The sequence below is a fragment of the Haliaeetus leucocephalus genome, unplaced genomic scaffold, assembly GCF_000737465.1.
Source record: "Haliaeetus leucocephalus isolate CR32 unplaced genomic scaffold, Haliaeetus_leucocephalus-4.0 Scaffold166, whole genome shotgun sequence".
Lineage (NCBI taxonomy): Eukaryota > Metazoa > Chordata > Aves > Accipitriformes > Accipitridae > Haliaeetus > Haliaeetus leucocephalus.
In genome coordinates, this window is record NW_010972602.1 from 654042 (window position 1) to 673440 (window position 19399).

The following is a 19399-nucleotide window of genomic DNA, read 5'->3' on the forward strand; positions in this document are numbered from 1 at the left end:
ATCTGTGCCATTGCAGAGGGAAGTATTTCTCAAGGTCACTTAGGGTAACAGAAGTGAGCTCTAACTGACGTGCTTTCTGTGAACAACCTGTGGATTAAGGTACCATTTAGCGTAACTGGTGTAGAGTTTGGGCCCATGGGTTCCTGTGCTTTCAGTGTAATTGTATAGATAATGATGGATGTGCTAGTCTGCACCTTGAACTGAAGCAATTAGTAAATAGTGATTACTCCTGTTCTCATTTTTCAGACTTAACAAAGCTATATAAAGTTTGTGGTGTAGTTAAACAACCAGACAATACTTTGAGTATGGCTTTTGAACAAAATTCTATGAAGTCAGTTATATTTTGCTTTAAATTAGCATACAAAAATTGAAAATGTTTTAACCTATTCTTTTTAACCGAAAGCTACAGAATTCCTCTATGTTCCATAACCTGACCACTCCGTGTGTCACAAGGAAAACAGAAATGCTTTATTTTAAGTTTTTGTGATATTCTATTTCATGTGACTTGAAGTACAATAAAGGTTGGGATAAACAGACTTTATGCAACACCACATCCTACTACAGAACATTTCATAAGAGAAAAGGAATAAAGACTCCCACTGAAAAGCTGCTGGTGTCAAATAATCATTTATTCTGCTGTTGTTGACTTGCCCCCATCTAAATGACAGGGGCTTAGCTACCAAAAGGAAACAATATTCCAACAAGTGCCTGTGAAACCCTGAATAATTCTTGTCACATCAAAAGCCTATGTGGAACTGTGTGCTTTTGGCTTTAGTGTTCTTTTTTTTTCTCACACATACAGAAACAATAAATGAGGAAATATTTATGCTTATCAGAAAGAAGGCTAGTTTTTACAAACATCCTTTCTCAGCACATCAATGGATCTTAAACTGCATGTCTGAAGTTAGGATGAACTTCAGGCTTGATGTCACATATCGTGCTCAAAAGTTTTTTCATCATGCTTTCCATGTTCTTGTGGTAGCTTCTAGTGAGGTTTCGGACAGTTTCTGTTGTTTGCTCTTCTATTTTAGCAGAGAGGTTGCCTTGGGAGCCCATTACCTGAAAAGCAGAAGTCCTCTGAGCAAAATAAAGGGTTATATATGACTATGTTTATTGTACTTTTCTTTATCATCTAGTATAAACATAACAGAAACATGTCAAAGTGCTTCCTAACAGTAAGGGTATGAGCTAGGTTGAACTGTATGCATAAAAACAGGATTAAAGGGGACTCTTTCATATGCTCATTAGCAATGGGAATCTCCCCATATAATGAAAATTTCCCAGCTCACTGTGGGAACAACACTGTACATGTTTTGTCTTTTATATCTCTCATTTTAATTTGTTTCTATTTTAATGACTAGTCAACTAAGTTCCATTACCAGTGTGCTACATTTGGCCTCACTGAGAATGAATGTGAGCACGACTAAGGAGGAAAACACGGGAAAGCCTTCCTGACAATGCATAATTACAGTTTCAGAGTACTTGAAATGTCTTCAGCAGTTAGTGATGTATAACCTTCAACAAGCCTCAGACAAGGTCTTTTAATGTTACATTTTCTTATCTGGCAAAATACCAGACAGCTTCTGGCACAGTTAATATCAGGACATTCGCTTTGAATTTAATTGACTCTAGACTTGCTGAACATTTTAGCAAGGTTATGTTATAAACAGATGTACGTGTTCCAAATCCGTTACTTTGCTCCGTCCTTCCCCACTGCCCCAACATCCCTCGAATTCTTCCCTTACGGAAAAGTCCTTCAGATACTGGCAGAGAAATTGGTTTCCAGCTAAAGAATTCCAGGGGAGAGCAGAAGACATTTCTGCACACTGACAGAGTAAGAAAGGAATAAGTAACATATTCTTCTTGTTCCTGCCATGGTCCTCTGGGGTGGACTAGCAGCTGAAGCTAACCTGTGATGTTAGTGGGATACCCAGAGGATGACCAGAAACAAAGGAAGAATCATTAGCTTTATTTTCCACATGATTTCAGCCCAACTTGGGCCTTAAAAGAGGAAAAGCAGCTGAGTTAAGATCTTTTGCAGAAATCACCTTTGGAATTCTATTTATCAGTACCTGGAAATGTAGTTTGTCCATAATCCAGATGTAGACTGCTTTCCAATTTGGGAGAAATACAGGGCATAGACATAAGTGTAAATATCGGGAAAAGATTACAGTTTTCTATAGTAACTATTTTTAGTTGGCATTTTATTTTAGCTTTTAGACAAATTGTAAGGGTCTCATGTGGGAAAGATTGTACAGCTTAGACCAGATTTATGAAGCTGATTTTTTCCACTGGAGAAAATAACTTTCTAGAGATCCCAGATGGTTGTGTGTTATCCAGCTACTAAATACTTTTGAAAAGCTTCATGAAAAGCATTATAATTTTAAGAATAGCCTCTGCAGACTGGGAACCCGCTCTCTCAGTTCATGCTAATACTGTAACTTGAGATAGTTGATTCTTATTCTTCTATGTATTTTTTCCCCCTTTTTCTGCTTCTGAATTTTAAGACCTTTTTCTTCAGAATAGATACCATGCTGCTTAGTCTATGATTTCTGCTGACCTTCAAGGTCTGTCCCTTCTTTTGCCCATACTGGTTTTATGCTAGTGTCATTCCAAAGTCGCTAAAACGTTACATTGACTTGGAAGCCATAAAATTCAGAACTAGGCTGTAGTACATCTCCAGAGTTTAGTGATCTCAGACCCTGAGGACAAACGCCATGAGCACTAGCAAAATTGATTTGAGATCTGGGCTTAAGTTCTGTATGTTTTGAAAAAAGATCTTGCATATTGTGACTCTAACCTCAAATTAGTCGTTGTTTTCTGTTGCTGTTGTTGTTCATCCTGGACTGACGTGGAACATCTCATAGCATGAGAAAATTTACCCGTTTGGATACAGCAATATAAAGTAAGAGGAGGAATAGCATTAAATGAGGCTGTGACAAAGAATCAAAAATACTTGTGTCCGAATACCGGAGCCAGTAAACTGAACTGGGCATCAGATTTCCCTCTGCACTGGCTTAGCTGGAACTCCTGACTGCCTTCCAGGCACAGGTTAATAATGATGAAATTTGCCTGGGTAGATAAATGTTCGACATAATGGGGTCAGGGAATGTGAAGGAGGACTGCAATGATCTTGTACCACATGCTGTCAGTTGAGGAGCAATATGTGCTCTGTCCTGCTTGTGTGAAATGTTCAGTCAACAAACAGTGGCCTTTCCCTGCAGCTTTAATTTTGTTTGTGATGAAAAAATTGAGTTCACACCAAAGCAACATCTTTTCTCTTCCGGTACTTCAGACCTAAAACAAGAAGTCTGGCTTGACTGAAAAGGTGAACAAATTTCAGAGGTGTTTTTACTTTATTTTAGTGTTGGTAAACATCTGAAATTGTACATATGAGACAATTCCACCTGGCCTGGCTGTGTGACAGTGTGTCTGGAGGCTGGCAGTGCATGTTAGAGACTTTGTGTATATATCTGTTCATAAGGCTTGTGATCTCTGCTGGAAAATGTTTTATGTGAAGTGTGACTGAAATGACAGGTTTGTAAAGCAGTTTTTATTTGACCTCTTTGGCTTTTTTTGTGACTGCTTTTGCACATGTAGTTTCCTCACCTATGCACAAAACAAACCAGGGTAAAAACAAGAACAAAAACCTAAGAGGAAGGTCACCAAGTAAAAAGAGAATGGTATTTGGACCTTCATGAAAATACTAGATAAAACTGCAAGATGGCATAAACTTATAAAATGTACTATAATTCAGATATGAAAATATCAGCCAGACCACATTTGCTATGAAAACATAGTGAAAAACTCAAAAGTTTTGGTGATTTCAGTTTAAAGATGCACTCTTGTATGCAGTCAAAAAAGTCAGTGAAAGTGGAATGGAAATAGAAATATTTTAAATCTTTACTTTTACTGAAACATCCACCTTACTGAAACCTCCAGTTTCAAGACAGGAATGAGGTCTGTCTGGAGTTAAAGAGGACGCAAAGGTGGTTTTCCTTAAGGGAGATAAGTCTTCAAAGTACAAGCATGAACCAAATACAGAATCTGGACAAATTTAGTGGTGAAAGTCCACAATACCTTCTACAAATGCATTCAAAGCCTGTGAAGAAGTCAAAATGAAGCATATACACATCATAGGTGATATCTCTGAGTTTAATCAGTATGATCACGTTGGTTTGCTGAGGTCTCCATGTAACACTGTTTGAAGCAATTTGTTTTGCCCTTGACCAGACCAACACTGCAAAAGAACATATGCAGGTTTCTTACTTACATTTGTTTGCTTGTTCCTAAATTCCTTCTCCCTCTGTAATCGGTAGTGGTCTATCTCAGCTATGGCTTCTTCTTTGGCCTGCTTCAGCCTCTTTCCCTTTCCTAATGGAGGAAGAAACAGGGATTTACTTCACACTTGTCACTGTATCCCAAAAGATGAATCTCTCTAAATCAGAGGTATTTTACCCGGTGTAGTAAAATGGACAAAGCTTCAAGCAAAGTCAACAGCAGCTTTATTTGAACAAGAATGGTCAGAAGAGCCAAAGTGATTTAGGTAGGGTACTTTTCGACTGAAGGCCAGTCACGCAAGTACCCATCTTCTGAGACCAACTCCCTGTGCAAAAAGCACACATCAAATGAAAGGCTTGTTGGTTTGCTAAGAACAGAAGTCTTTTTGCAACTACACATTTTCTCATAACGCAAATGCTTTTTTTTTTTTTATCACAGCTTGGTGTTTAAATAAATATCTATCTTTCCTTCATCAGCAATAGTAGCAGCCAGATAACAGATTTTAGTTGTCACTGATGGGAAAAGACGTTATTCTGTAAGATTTGCTGTATTGATTGGTTGCCAGCATCCCTTAATCCTACACCAACTGGATTCTGCTTAGAGCTGGCAGATTTCCAAAGTACTGCAAGATACATCTTAACCACTACCAAACCAAGTTGCAACCTTCAGCCTGTGTCCTCTTCCCCACCCTTTTCCCCTAACATTTGTTAAATGCGGAGGTGAGTGGTTAAGAGAAAAAGGAGGTCAATGGTATTCTCTACCAATGTATAGAAAATATGAAAGTGCTTAAAAAGTGGGTTTTTTCCTTTTCTTTTTAAACAGGAGGGTGATCTGTAAGGTTACATTTTAGGCTGTAGCAGAAACTAGAGCATTCCTCCTGAACAGGCTTGTTTTCTCCTTTCCAAATTTGGAGCTGATCAGCCTTTTATAGAGTTTTCCTCTAGGAGCAGAGCCGGGGTGTGTGTGTGTGTGGGTGTGTGTGTGATTCTCTGGAGCTGGAAGTCAGGGGGAGTGACTATGATGAATTACAAAATTAATTAATTTTGTTCACTGTGAATAGTTACTTTGTCTTAGTTAAAATGCTCAGGGATTGTCAAATCAAGCCCATGTAAGTCATTGCAGGACTGGGCATAAGGTAGTTCTTAGATCTCGCAGGGGTGTCACATAAAGGATAGGAGTAAAAGGTTTGACGGGAATGTGATGCTTAAGTTTTTACAGGAAGCAAGTGTTGAACATGTCATAACCACCCCACCATGATGAATCTCTGTCTGCCTGTTTTTTATAAAGTTAGTAAAGTTGCATGGATCTCCACAGGACTCTGCTACGCTATTTTGTGATGAAAAAGTCACTTTCTAACTGATGAGGCTGTAAACTTCTTGCACTGAAAGTTTATACGTTACATTTGAGACATCTGGGCTAATGCTGATTTTTGCGGTCTCTTCTGCTGTACAGGTAGAATTTTAGGAGCGGGAGGGGATAAGCTTGCTCCCTTTTCTTGATGGGAGAAATGTCTTAGATGGCTGAAAAAGCTATTGCTTAGTTGCTTAAATTAGGATATCACAAGAATGAGAGAGTGGAGGCTAAGCAACTAAAAAAGGCATTTTGATCTGATGTGTGAAACATCAGTTTATTTATTTATTTATTTATTGCAACCTCCTACTTAACATCATTGAGCAATATGAATACTTTTTTAAGTTTTTTTGTGTGGTTTTTTTTTTTTTTTAATCTTTCAATTCAAGCACAAAAGTTGAAAACAGTACCTTTTCTAAAATCCTAAGGAACATTCTCCAACTAGGCTAGAAAGTTGAGTATTGGTATTTCTGATTTATTTTCTCCAGGCTGCTACGTTGGATTGGTTACACCTGTGCTGGACTAATGAAGCCATATCAGGTATGGCATATAGCAATCTTCTTCCACTGAGCATGGTACAATGAGGAAGCTGAATCTTGGGAGGAAGATTGTTGTTTTTGATACATCTGAGGTTCAGCAAAAGCCTGGGTAAAATGCCTGATCCATTAGTAAATTATTTACCTAGTTGACAGCTCCTTCTAAAGTCATTATCTGCAGATGAGTGAGTAGAAGCAGAGAGATGCCTGAAATGTGAATTTCTTTTTAAAGTCTTGGACTGTTTGATTTTGTGGATGTGCTTGGATGTATTGTAGTACCTGGGGTGCATGATTCTATGAAGGCTTTTTACAGGAAGGAGGAACCTGGTGAGGAACTAGATGGCATTACTGACTCTCAGTTCATCAGTGCAGTGCTCTCTTGTGTAGTTAATTATATATATTTCTCAGAGTCCTTCTGCCACCGAGGCACTCTGCTTAAGTATAAAGGGGCAGAGAGGCAGTTTAAAATCTAGCATGTACTTTCCCAGAGTTTGTACTTGTTTGATAAGGGCTGATTCCCTCAGCTTCTGCTACTCATTGTATGAAGTCTTGGGACCAGTATGCGTGAACTGACAGATTTGTGTAAGAGCCTGATGTCAGTCTGGACAGCAAAATTTGGAACCAGGTTTAGGTTTGTATTCTTTGAAGTTTCCCTTTTTCTCCTTTCCAAATTTGGAGCTGATCAGCCTTTTATAGAGTTTTCCTCTAGGAGCAGAGCTGGGGGGGGGGTGTGATTCTCTGGAGCTGGAAGTCAGGGGGAGTGACTATGATGAAGCTCTGCCAATTTCACCAGCTGAGGAACTAGATCTCTATAGCAAATTAAATTATTTCAAAATCAGTGGGACTTTAATTTCAAATTCCATCTGGGGGGCCATCTGTAGTAAATATGTTGCATATTTGGCCACTGGATAGATAAATAAATCTATTTAAAATGCACAAAATGGAAAGAGATTAACTATAAAACAACAGTTCATTTGCCTCTGACAATGTAGCTAGTGAACCAAGAAGTATATATACATACATGTCAGCTCTTGACAATGCGCTGGAGTAAGCACGATACATAGGATGTCACTGTAGGGTGGCAGCCATTTCATTTTTCCATGATGCCTTTAGGATTGGCACAGCAGGAACCTGCTGCTTCCTATTTAATTAAGTGGAAAAGCTGTGAGTAAATTACTGCTAGTTCAACAACGTTGTGGACAGAATCGGCAACTGCCAACATATGTGATAGTGCATATGCTGCACCTGATTAAGTTAAGCAGAAACTAGAGCTTAACCTGCTGTTTCAATAGAGACAAACCAAAATTAATTAATCAGTCTGTTATTAACCACTTGTCTGCTACTGTAGTTGTGCAATACGGGATTGCTTTTTCAAAGTCTTACTAATCTTCTGAATGGGATTCTCTGCAGAACACAGCTGAGCTGAAATCAAATCTTACACACTGAAGGGTGGCAGAGCATTGAAATTCAGCCAAGATCATGCAAAAAGAGGGCAAGAAATACAGGAGGATGGGTAAACCAACCTGTCCCTATGACATTTCCTCTAGGATCATAAAGGTGAGGTACAGAAAGCTCCAAGTTTGAAGAGACATTTGCCACAAAGGGCATGCTGTGGGGGCCAGGTTAGCTGCTGCCCCAATGTCCTTCCTTTCTGTCCTTGAAGATAGGGAGCAGCAAAGCAGCTGTGCTATGCCTGGTTTCCTTGTCCACTGTTGTCCATGATTATGGTAGCTGACAGCCTATAAGTTTCTGTGCATTATGTTAAATTGGGCAAATCTTAACCAACTTTCTGTAACAAGTCAGCCTTGTGTTAGATTTTCTCACTAACATGGGAACGCATTATTAGCATGGAGAAAAGTTGTATTCTTCTTTCTAGGTATTTCTGTGATGTTAATGAAATACCTAGCTCTGGTTAGATCCAACACAACTGGGGAGGATTTTTAGGTTGTTGGGGTTTTTTAGGTCTTGGAAGAAAAAGACAGTAGAAAGCAAAAATGTTGCATTCTAATTTGCTCAAAGAGTAAGTTATCTTACTTTCCAAAAACTGCCATGCTAAAATTTGCTTTCTGTTTTCAAATGTATCATCTAGGCTTCTAGCTGAACGTCTGCATAAAAATCATGTCATATGAAGAAGTTGCCAAAAATTAATCCTATTTTCTTTAAATAGGACCATTTCAATTGTCTTCAAGAGTGTTAAGTTGTCTGCAAAATGGGATTTAAGGATGCTCATTTTGAGAAGATTATTTTGCACTTTTAATAAAATACAATAGAAGCAGCTGATCAGTCCGTATAGCTTTTTCAGTAGATAAAATATGTCCTGGATATTATCCAAGAGAGTGCCATGGATATAATTCTGTTTACAATATCTTATTTTGATTAACATTTGTTTTTAATCTGATTTCCTGAAATCTTTCATCTGAGTTTTCATTTTATTAGGCACTAGAAATTCAAGCCAAGATATAAAAATCTATAGGAAAACAAGTTTTGCTAAACTCAGTGTTCATGACACATTTGTTTCCCTTATTTTACCCAAAAGGATTTTCAGGAACTGATGTCTTGGCTCTGACAATGCTCAGAGCCAAATTATGCTTAAAGCAATAATGATAGATAAAGCACTGCTGTGTATAAAAGGCCAAAGGATTGCAGACTGTTTTGGTTTGTCTTTTAATCAATTCAATAGTTTCAGCCTTGCATGTGTACATTTACCAAAAAACTATTAATAATTTGCCAGGTATAAATGACATCAGCCAATGATACAGTAAAGATACTGCAAGCCAGGATAAAGGGTATTGAGCAAGAAATATGAAAAAGCATGTACAGAGGAGCTTTAGCTATATTTTTGCTTTGCATCATGTCTATAAATATAACTTTATTTATTTGCTAATTTTTCAGTTATCCAAAGTGGATTTTGCATTACAAACAGCTGCACATATGTCAGCAAAACCTAGGCCCATTATCTGTTTGTATACAATATTGTGTGTTCACGCTACATTTTGATCTGGTTATCTGAGTATCAACTGTAAACAAGTTTGCATAAGGGTAGTTTTGCTAATCACATTTTCTTGAAAATGACTTTTCCTGGTTGTGTCCCATGAACAATCTGCCATTCATTCTTCTCACATTATGAAGTAAAATAGAATAGTCAGACTCATTTGTATAGTGGTGTTTGCTGTGCAATGACTGTTTGCAGTGACAAAGGAGGTCATAATGTACAGTTTAGCAAGGACGGGACTGCGTGAGCACTCACTGGATGGGTTCATTGCTTTCACTTGCAGCCCAGATCCGCAGAGTGCCCAGCCCTGAGCAGAAGCTGCTAATCTGAACTGGTACCAGCTGGATCTGGGCTGGCATTTTCTGACATGAAGCAGCATGTCCTTGCCTTGTTTCACTGAATTGTGTGTGCACAGGTTAACCGATTGCACTGGATATATTGGTTGCATTTTATGTATTTGCTTTTATCTTAGTTTTTATGCTCAGAGACAAACTATGCAATCCTTTCTGCTGATCTGACTGCAGAATCACTCTGGGGAAGATACTGTTGAAGTAATTCTGACTTGGCATAACTGGATTTGGTACTAAAAGAATCCCTTTTGTCCTTATCCCACAATATTTAAGTTATGCTGGTATAGTTAAGTATCTAAGGTGGTGTAGTGGCATTGCTATGAAAAATATTTAAATTAAGGGCAACATGGAAATTTTTTTATTTTTTTGTAGCTTCACTGTGAACCTCTTGTAATGTTGAATATAATAATGACTGTCTAGGCATTATTATTCTGTTAGATTAGCTGTAATGCTTGGTTTAGCACAAAATCCAGGGTGGACTAGTCCTTAGAAAAACCCAAATCAGGAACATTAAGGCCCTACCTTGCATGTGTGATCATGAAATATAAAATTCACAAGAGCTTTGCTGTTTGCACCCTAGTAGAAACTGTTGGCAGCATTTAACATGAACAAAAAGATCTACCAAAGGCTTTAGGCTGTAGATGAATATGCCACTTCATTAGTTATTTAAATTTTTTGCCCTTGATCTGCTATACCAAGGAATAAAATCTCTTAGAAATGCTTGAGGTTTTTCATGGGATCACACAGAGCTGCTGAGGCTGGAAGGGGCCTCCAGGGTCTGCTCCAACCCCCTGCTCAGAGCAGGCTTGGCAAGGGCAGCTTGATCAGGGCCATATCCAGCGTGTTTTGAATATCTCTGAGGATGGAGACTCCACAGCCTCTCTGGGCAGCCTGTTCCTGGGCTTGACCTCCCTCACAGTTATAGAGTTCTTTTCTTATGTTTAAATTTGTGCTATTGCCTCTTGCCCTTTCAATAGGTGCCATTGAAAAGTCTGGCTCTGTTGTCTTTACCCACCCCCCCCAGATTTTCATGTATGAGAAATTTTTATTTTCCTTAATTTTTATAAAGGCAAAAAAATGTTTGGCCTTAAAAGTTATAGAGAAGAAATTCATACTGATAAAATATTTTTACTCCAAATATCTTTACTGAAAGCAAAATTTTTAGTAGCTGTTTTTCTGTAGCTGCTGAATAACTCCTACCACTGTATTAGTGTTGAGGTAAGCATAAGCAGTGGTTTAATTCAAGTTTCTGACTCAGAGGGGTCTGGAAGATATTTTAACTGTAAGAAGTCCTGTGCTTATCACAAGTACTTGGTGTGGGGCTGAGGTGATGACAGAGGAGTGGTTTTTGCAGAGTAGAATAAATGCATCTGTAACCATGTCTGGATTCTGCAAGACACTCATCTTCAGTCATTACTTTTATGTTACAATGATACCTTTTCATTTTTGGAGCTCCCTAATTTACAAAACCTCTTTTTAACTGGCTGTTTTAGAAAAAGCTAAACTGACTTTTCTGGTTTTAAAAACAAACCCAAATGAAATGAAAACAACAAAAATAACTGAAACCAAAAATAAAGGGTAATCAATATCAAGCTATCATAGCTAAAGGGCTGATTCTGCAGCCTGTGTTCAGACCAAACTCCCATTCCCTCCACTGGGTGCTGTGCCTTTCTAGGTCATATGTTTTCTTGCTTCTTGCTTTGGGGAACAGTGCATTTCCTCTGCCCTACATGAGGAGGGAAGAACCATCCCGCCCAGAGCACCTCATTTGGCTGTATAAGGGTTGAATCACTTCTTAATTATTCCTTGCTTTCAGGGGGGACCAGCAACCCCCAAACATGTCTTTTTTTGTGAGCCTTTTGTTTTATGAAAGTGGGAGATTTTTATTTTTTCGTCTGTTGCTTCTGCAAGGCACAGGCAGTTGCTGGGTGCTCAGGGAAGGGGTATTGCCTTTCTACTTATTTTTTGTATGCTGCTGTACAAATTAAAATGTCACACTAATAATTAATGAACACACAGCAGTGCTGATTTGTGTGTAGAAGGGATATAGAAACTACCCAAATTATTTTTGTTTAGCTTCTATTTCTCCCTGGAAAACAAAATATATTCTTTCATCACACTCTTGCTCCACATGACATCATCCTCATGCATTTTAGTTGAGTCCTGCAGGACAACATTGTTTCCTGCTGCTGGTTTCTAAATTGAGATAACTCCATGAAAGAGTATTAATGTTTCAGTGCTAATGCAGGTCAGTGACTCATGTGGTTGGTATCTACATTCAGGAGAATAACGTCACTATATTTTGCATTAAATCACTGGGAGATGAATGGAGACAATGAAGGAAATAGATAATGGAAAGACTCTGCCAGGAGACTTCTTTGATTTAAATTATTCTAGCAGACACATTCATTTTTATATTTGTTATTATTAATATTTTGCTTATATATGACTAGAATAAAAATATTTGAATTTATTATTATTGGATATCTACACATGCTTTGCCCTGGGCATTTAGGCATTCAGTAAACAAGATGTTTATTTTAAATTGAACATTTAATCACTTGCTGATTACATGTACCATGTAATAAGACTTATATGAGTGACTTACTACACATTGACAATGCTTGTGGTTGTACCATGACTTTGATTAGTATCATTGTGCTGAAGTCTCTCTTTGTTTTCATATAATTTTTTTGAAGCCCAGCTGAGCTTAGAAGGCAAGTTACTAGATTTCATAAGTAAATAGGAACCCTGAAAAATTTATACAAGACCTATAAAGAGAAATAGAGAGTTTGGTGTCTGGTCCTCCAGAGCTGGCAGCCAGAGGCGTGTAGGCTTCTAGTTTAAAATAGCTAAGGAAGGCTGTAGTGACATTATTGGCCTTGAGATAAAGCAAGAATAAGTCTAGCTGACAGGATGAATGTAACAAAGAAAACCTTATTTAACATAATAAGGCATGTGTGTGCATACACACAATCATACATGTGCACACAGAATTTTAAGCAAACTCTGAACGTTCAGGTTTGGTTAGATGCCTGGCTGCAGTCAAAGCACAGCACTAATGCAAGTGAGAAGAAAGAATAGGAGCAGTACAGCTGTGATGTATACAGATGAAATAATGCTGGTTTTCCCTGAGCCACTGTGATTCTGAAGAGCTTACAGCTGAAAACTACAGTAAAACCAGGCCAGCTACTTACGTTTTTTGGCTTCCTCCAGTTTGTCCTTGGCACGTTTTTCTGCCTGTAGAAGCTGCTGGATTCCCTGAGACTGGCTGGTCATGTTGATTGCTGAAGTCAGTGCACTTCTGCAGGGACTGGAGCTCGGAGGGAGTTTTATACAGCTGCCAGGCTCTTCCTTGTGCTTCTTGTTCTGTCTGTTATTACAACAACCTTCCAGATTGCACCAAACCAGCTGGCTCTGCCTGGATTGCTGCTGGGTGAAAAGGCCTGCTAGTGCAATCAGAAAAACACAGCAGCAAGGTTGAAAGGAATGTTCTCCCCTCCTCAGGGTCACAGAAAAGCTGAAGTATCTGATTAACACATTGGGAAAAGATGAGAAGAGCACTCCAAGTGGCTTGTAGTTTAATGGGGATTTTTTTTTTTTTAATCTTTTATTGCTGAAGCAGAATATAGTTAGTCTTGTTAGAGGAACTAAAGAAAAATAATTGTTTCTTGGAATTTCCTTTTAATGAAACTTTCCCTGAATGTGAAGAATCAGACTCAGTCAACAAGTAGTTTTGGTTGAACACAGTGAACTGGTTGTAGGATTCTGTTTGGTGTTACTTCTTAACATTATTTGTTAGAGTTTTTTCACTTAAAAAAAATCTTCATTAGAAATTAATTCATCAGAGACTAAAGTTTAAAAAAGCACATGGTGATTGAGGTGTGCTCTGTGCTGTAATCTGCCACGAGGGACATGAGTGCTGTGGTGGGAAGCTGTGGGATTAGCTCTAAGATACAGACACTGGAAAGGTATGACTGGTTAGGTCTTTCAAGTCCTAACACACACAAGAGCCAAATGAACATGTGAGCATGGCTGTAGATGCACATATTATTCCCTATGGTAGGAAAGACTGTTTTGTGAGCTACTGCATTAATAAGCAGCATGTTCATATTTTGAATCCTTATTAAAAAAACAACAAATCCCACTGTCACAGGTACTTCGGCCATTGCACAGGAGGGAGACATGTCAAGATGCATAAATAAACCAGATTTTTTTTAAATACTTCATAGCATGAGTAAAGCATATTTATTGCAAGTTCTTCTGACACAGGACCAGAGATCACCTTCTGATGTAAATGTTTTTTTCTGGCTGCAATTATATATAGAGAGATATATATTTATACATATATGTATATAGATATGATTTCTGCATATATATTATAAAATATGTATATATAAAAATTATTTGGTGCTCTCAGCTCACAGCCCTTCCTGTAAGGCCCTTTCTTTTCTGGGGCTTCTTAGGGCAGCTGTGCCATGCTATTTGCTTGCTGCAAGGCTGTTACCTGGTCCTTATAAAGGAAATGTGTACTGTTGTTATTGTTATGAAGTTTTTTTTTTTTCCCTAAATAGCTGCAGGCTTGAGGGAAAATGGAGGGAGAAGCCTTTTGCCCTATTACTATCCTCAGCTGTGCTCTGAATGACAGTAGCACTGAGACTTCGAAAAAGAAGTTTTGTTTTCTGATTTGTGCCATTGTGGAGTCAAATTCCACCCAGGCTCCCTGTCAGGAAAATGCCTATTTTTTACAGTGTATTAGTCACTGAGTTTCTTCCTTCATCCAGAAACTGTGTGAGATGCCTCCTCACCTCCAGCACTGAAATCAGAGGTCTGCTCTAGCTGCAAGAGAGCGGACATGGCACTATTTTTAGAAGATTTTAATGCATAGCCTTGAAGTTTATTTTATTCAGACATAGAAGAGGAAGTGATGATCAATTGTACAGAAAATGTGGAAATGGTAGGGTTAGGAAGCCTGTTGTGCCACTGGGGCTTAGCTCCAAATGATGTGACTGGCAAAGAAAAGCAGAAGTGGAAAATGAAAGTAAAAAATGAAGAGGTTTGGTTTACTTGGGACAGGAAACTTGGGCTCAGAACTTTAAAGCAAAAGTCACTTAAAAAATAAATAGGAAGTGAAAATGTCAGGCTTGTCTCAGACATCAAAAGTATTTTCCAGGCAGAGGGTCTTGTCAAGCAAATTTCATTGCTACCAGAAATGTTACAAAACTGCTAGTGAACTGTTGTTTCAGAGTTTCTGGACTTGGCTGAAAGCATCAGGATCAGACCCTTTGATTTTTCACAGCAGTTCTCAATGCTGTAATTATGTTACATCAGCCTCAGCAATGATCTGAATTTTGATATTTACAATCTGTTAATTTTAATTAGTATTTCACAGAAAATAGTTTTATATGATGAATTTTTATAGAAAAAAATACCACCGTTGAACAGATTACAAAGCTCTTCTATTGTTAAAAAATTCATATATTTCTTAAGGACATCATTTGAGCTGCAGATGTCACAGCTCACATATTTCAATGCTTTTTGGAATAATAATAATAATAAAAAAAATCTCATTTTATAATTTTCCTCGTAGTTAGTTCATATACAGTGTGGTGGCATGCCATGCTGCTACTCCTCATGGCATCAGGCAGGTACTGGTACACCTCCGCAGGGGAGAAGATGGTCATTTATTTTGGCTGGTGCTTATACACATTTTGTTAGACTCCACACAAAGTATTGCTGCTTAGAACTAATTTCAAAGCTTGTCTGATGATGATGGTGATGATCTCAGACTATGTTGACATGGCTTCTTTGTGTATCCCACTTCATGGATAATTCATTAAAATAAAGTAGGTTAAGCCATCAACTGACCAAACAGGCTCCTACTTCATCATACAAGCTAATAAGAAACTTCTCTATGTCGTAGTCACTGGCTTTCCTTCCAAGTCAGTTCCAGACTCATTTAATTAGAGAAGAGAAGCCAATGTGGTGACTGGTGATGAGGGGAGGAGAGGTGTTACCAGAGGGAAAGAGGGCAGAGAGGTTTTTGGAGGGTTTGTGGGTTTGTTTTGTGTTTGGGTGTTTGTTTTGTTTGGTGCTTTTTGTTTGGTGCTTTTTTTTGTTTGTTTGTTTGTTTTAAACCCCTCCCTTTTCTCCTCAGCATTTCATCCAGCTATCTCGGTACCCAGAATTTCCTGAGCCTTTTCTGGTTATCTTCACTGACAGAAAGGGAAAAACGGGCTCAGTTCTGGCATTCTTGCTCCCCAAAGCAAAGCCATGGAGCAAGGAAATCAAGTGTTACAAGGGTTCAGAGACCCTGCTGAGCTCCCCCTGCTCATCCACAGCTTAACCAGCAGAAATACTCTGAATCAGGCATTTTTAGTTTAGACGGAGGCTGTGCAGCTGCTGTCTTCTCTCTGCAGTGGGAAGGTCAGGGCCAGTGGGTAAGTTCATCCCAGGTAGTTCAGATTATTTTATTTGGAAAAAAATCTGCTTGCTGTTACTCAGGTTGAGCCTAACCTAGCATGAATATAACAACTTCTCAGTCTGTCTACCACTGAGCAGTAAAGACAGTGCTGTGGCATCCTTTTACTGTGGTTTAAATGTGCACAGGCCCTCCTGTATGTAGGAGGGCAGCAGACAGAGTTTCTGCTGAAATGTGTTTAAGTTGAAGGTCTCCCATTCATTGTCTCTGTGGCCGTATTTCCCAAAGCACACACATTTTTTAATTATTTTTTTATTATAAAAAATATTCTTTCCAAATGAGAAAGAATATCAATACTAAGTAGTATGCTTCGTTCAGGCTACAGCTTCAAAGCAGTGACACTGATTCAACGATAAAGCGTTAAAATCAGCAGCATGTCAGCCAGAGCAGCTGGTGCAGATGCTTTTGTATGTCAGTGTGCGCCTTTTGTTTTGTTGCTCTAGAAAGGCCCAGTAAGGAAAAGCAGGGTGCACACCTGCATAACTTCCTACATCACGATGGGGACTGCTTTTCTGATGAAAATGGAGCACCTTCAAATGGAGTAAGATCTATCATGTCGAGAAAGAGTAGTGGGCTCCTGTCAGCATTGATGTCAAAAGGTCTTTGTGCATGAATTAAAATGTATGTAGTAAAAACCGTCACACATTTCTCAAAATCATGGCTTTTTCTCTCTGAATTCAACAACCATGTTTGCTTATATTAAAAGAAAAATAGTTATGAACTTTGTGCTGGAGCTGTAATTATGTCTGCAAGCTAGGATTCTCACTACAGCATTTTCTGACAGTGACGTTCTTGCTCTGTTGACATCAGGACAGTTGACCTCAGCAGCCTGAATTTCACCCAGAGGCCTGAAAGATATGGGAAGAAATAGGTAAGCAAAGCTGAATAAATATTAAAATATTGCCGGAGGCAGGTTGCTGCCATACTGTCTGGGTGAGCTTATTGACTGCTGGCCATGTCTGTCGACACAAACCCAGCTTCAACTGGCATAGCAATCTGCCTACCCTATATTGAACACCTACCTGTAAACCAACTCATATTTTTTCCTAAATTTGGCCTGTGTCTAGATAGGAAAGTTTGCAACTATAGTTGGTTTAGCATTCAGGGAAAGCCAATGTGAGCTGTGTATTCAATTATTTTTGCTAAAAATCTCTTCAACTCCCAGAAGAAAAATTAAGAAAAAAAAAGTATCCTTTTTTTCCCACTACCTACGTGATAATTCAGGTAAAGTAAATAATTAAAAAAAAAAAAAGGTGAAAAAAAAAGGCAAAAAAAGCACCATAGTCTCTAAAACTTCCAGGTTAACTTGACCATCAGTATGGTTGTGATTATTTCCTACTCTCAGTGTGTGGTGTGTCACCCCAGCCAGCAAGTAAGCCCTCACCCAGCAGATTGCTCACTCCCCCTCAGTGGCATAGGGGAGAGAATCAAAAGGGCAAAAGAGAGAAAACTTGTGGGTCAAGATAAAAAGATTAAAAAGTGAGGGGCAGGGGTGGGGGGAGGCAAAGTGATGCAAAGACTGTCACTCATCACCTCCCACAAGCAGACCAATGCCCGGTCAGCCACTAAATAGTAGCTACTCTGGAAAGACCAAATCCCCTGTTTTATTTCTGAGCCTGGCATTATGTGGCATGCAATACCCCTTTGGTCAGTCTGGGTTGCTGTCCTGGCTGTGTCCCCTCCCAGCCTCTTGCCCACTCCAGCCTGCTCCCTGGGGGGGCAAAGTGAGGAACAGAGAAAGCCTTGACACCCTGCAAGCACTGTTCATTAACACCTAAAACACGGGTGTGCTATCAACACAATTGCAGTCACAAGCCCACAACATGCAGGCTGCGATGAAGCAATTGACTCCACCCCAGCCAGACTGAGCACGCAATGTTTCCTTTCAAATAATGTTTCCTCTTTTTTCTTTTCCCAGTGCAGCTCTTTGCTATCTTCTTTCCCACCCTTCTGCACAAACAGCATGCCTCTTCCCTTATTACATCCTCTCCATGATTTTTAGCATTGTTGCCTTCCCCAAAAGAAGTTTGCAGCCTCACCAGTTTCATGTGTGCAGGCAGGCAGGGAGGGGAGGGGAGGGGAAGGGAAGGGGGAGTCATGTAAGTATATTTTGAACTATGTAGGCTAACCAACAAGTCGCATCCATGTCACAGGTCAACATTCACTTGAAGAAAACCAAGTATAGTATACCAGAAAATTTCAGTGCTGTCTCAAATTAGATTTACCAAGATCAACAAAGATACCACAAAGAAAATAGTTCAACTTTGCAGCCTGGAGGAGCTGAACCTGTAGTCTTCTGTACTGTACTTACGTGCTGCTGCTTTGTATATACCTCAAGGTCATTTAACCAATTTGCTGACCTTTGACAAAATTTTAATTTTCTACTCAGTCATTTCATTGTATTTCATTCCAGCTCTGAGCAACACCAGCTTAAACTGAAAGTGAATAAAAGGAATAAGAATAGTCCTCATAAAGCAAGAGATTATTTGGAAAGGTAAGGCACAAAACCTGGGGTGCAAAAATGCTAAACACTGGCAAACCTTTTATAACCAGAGTAGACATCACCTTAGGTAAGCTAGTCCCTGTAGAATTTCCTGATGTTATTCCTGATACAGTTATGAAGGTGATGGGGGTGTTTTTCTCCTTATTTTGTAAGACCTGCATTTGAATTAGTGTTCCTAAAACAAGAAACATGTACATGTGCTTATGCTAGTACACGTGTACATACACAAGCATGTGTTTGTTCATTGAGATTTAAAATCTCTATTTCCTCACTTTCCAATGCCTTCTAGGATTTTTGGTTTAACAACAACAAAAAATAGAATTTACCTTCCCTTCATAAAAGAAATCAGAACATTAACTAATTTTAGCTTATTCACCACTTTACATCATGTCTCCAGTATTTCTGTTCTTTGTTTCTCTCAATCCTCATATGGTTGTCAGAGTAGCAAGTCTTGCATGTCAGGCAGTTCCTCATCTTAGAGGAGGAAGGACTTTTCTTGTCAAGCCTTCATGCAGTAAACACACTTTTTTTTTTTTTTTTTTTTTTTTTGCCAGTCAGTAACACGGAGGTTTGAGTTTTGCTTTGCAGAAAGTAATTCTGCTGATAAGGATCTCTGTAGGTTTTACGTAAAGCATTTGTCCCTCTTACGGGCTTGGAAAAAAGTTCAAAATTCACCATTTGTTTTGCTGTTCTTTCAAACACTTGCAAGTAATTTCGGAAATTAGCTAAACTCAGCACAGTTATAGCATGTTAAATGGGTCCTGACTTCCAGTGTCAGACTTCTTTAAAAGTTGGTTGATTTATTCTGCTGCGTGCAGAGTGTTTTAAAAAAAAAAGAAAAAGCCACCATGCCCACGTGCAGCACACTTCATGTTTTCCTACTGTGAGGAATTTTGCTGCTTTATC

At 38.8% G+C, this 19399-nt stretch overlaps 1 protein-coding gene across 1 annotated transcript; it reads right to left on the bottom strand.

Moving 5' to 3' along the window:
- Positions 1 to 885: 885 nt before the first annotated feature.
- On the bottom strand, positions 886 to 12788 carry ATP6V1G3 (ATPase, H+ transporting, lysosomal 13kDa, V1 subunit G3). Its single transcript, XM_010563407.1, has 3 exons — positions 12707 to 12788; positions 4274 to 4374; positions 886 to 1059 (listed from the first exon to the last, which is right to left on the bottom strand). The coding sequence occupies exons 1-3, from the start codon at positions 12786 to 12788 to the stop codon at positions 886 to 888; spliced, it is 357 nt and encodes a 118-aa protein (XP_010561709.1).
- Positions 12789 to 19399: the final 6611 nt, after the last annotated feature.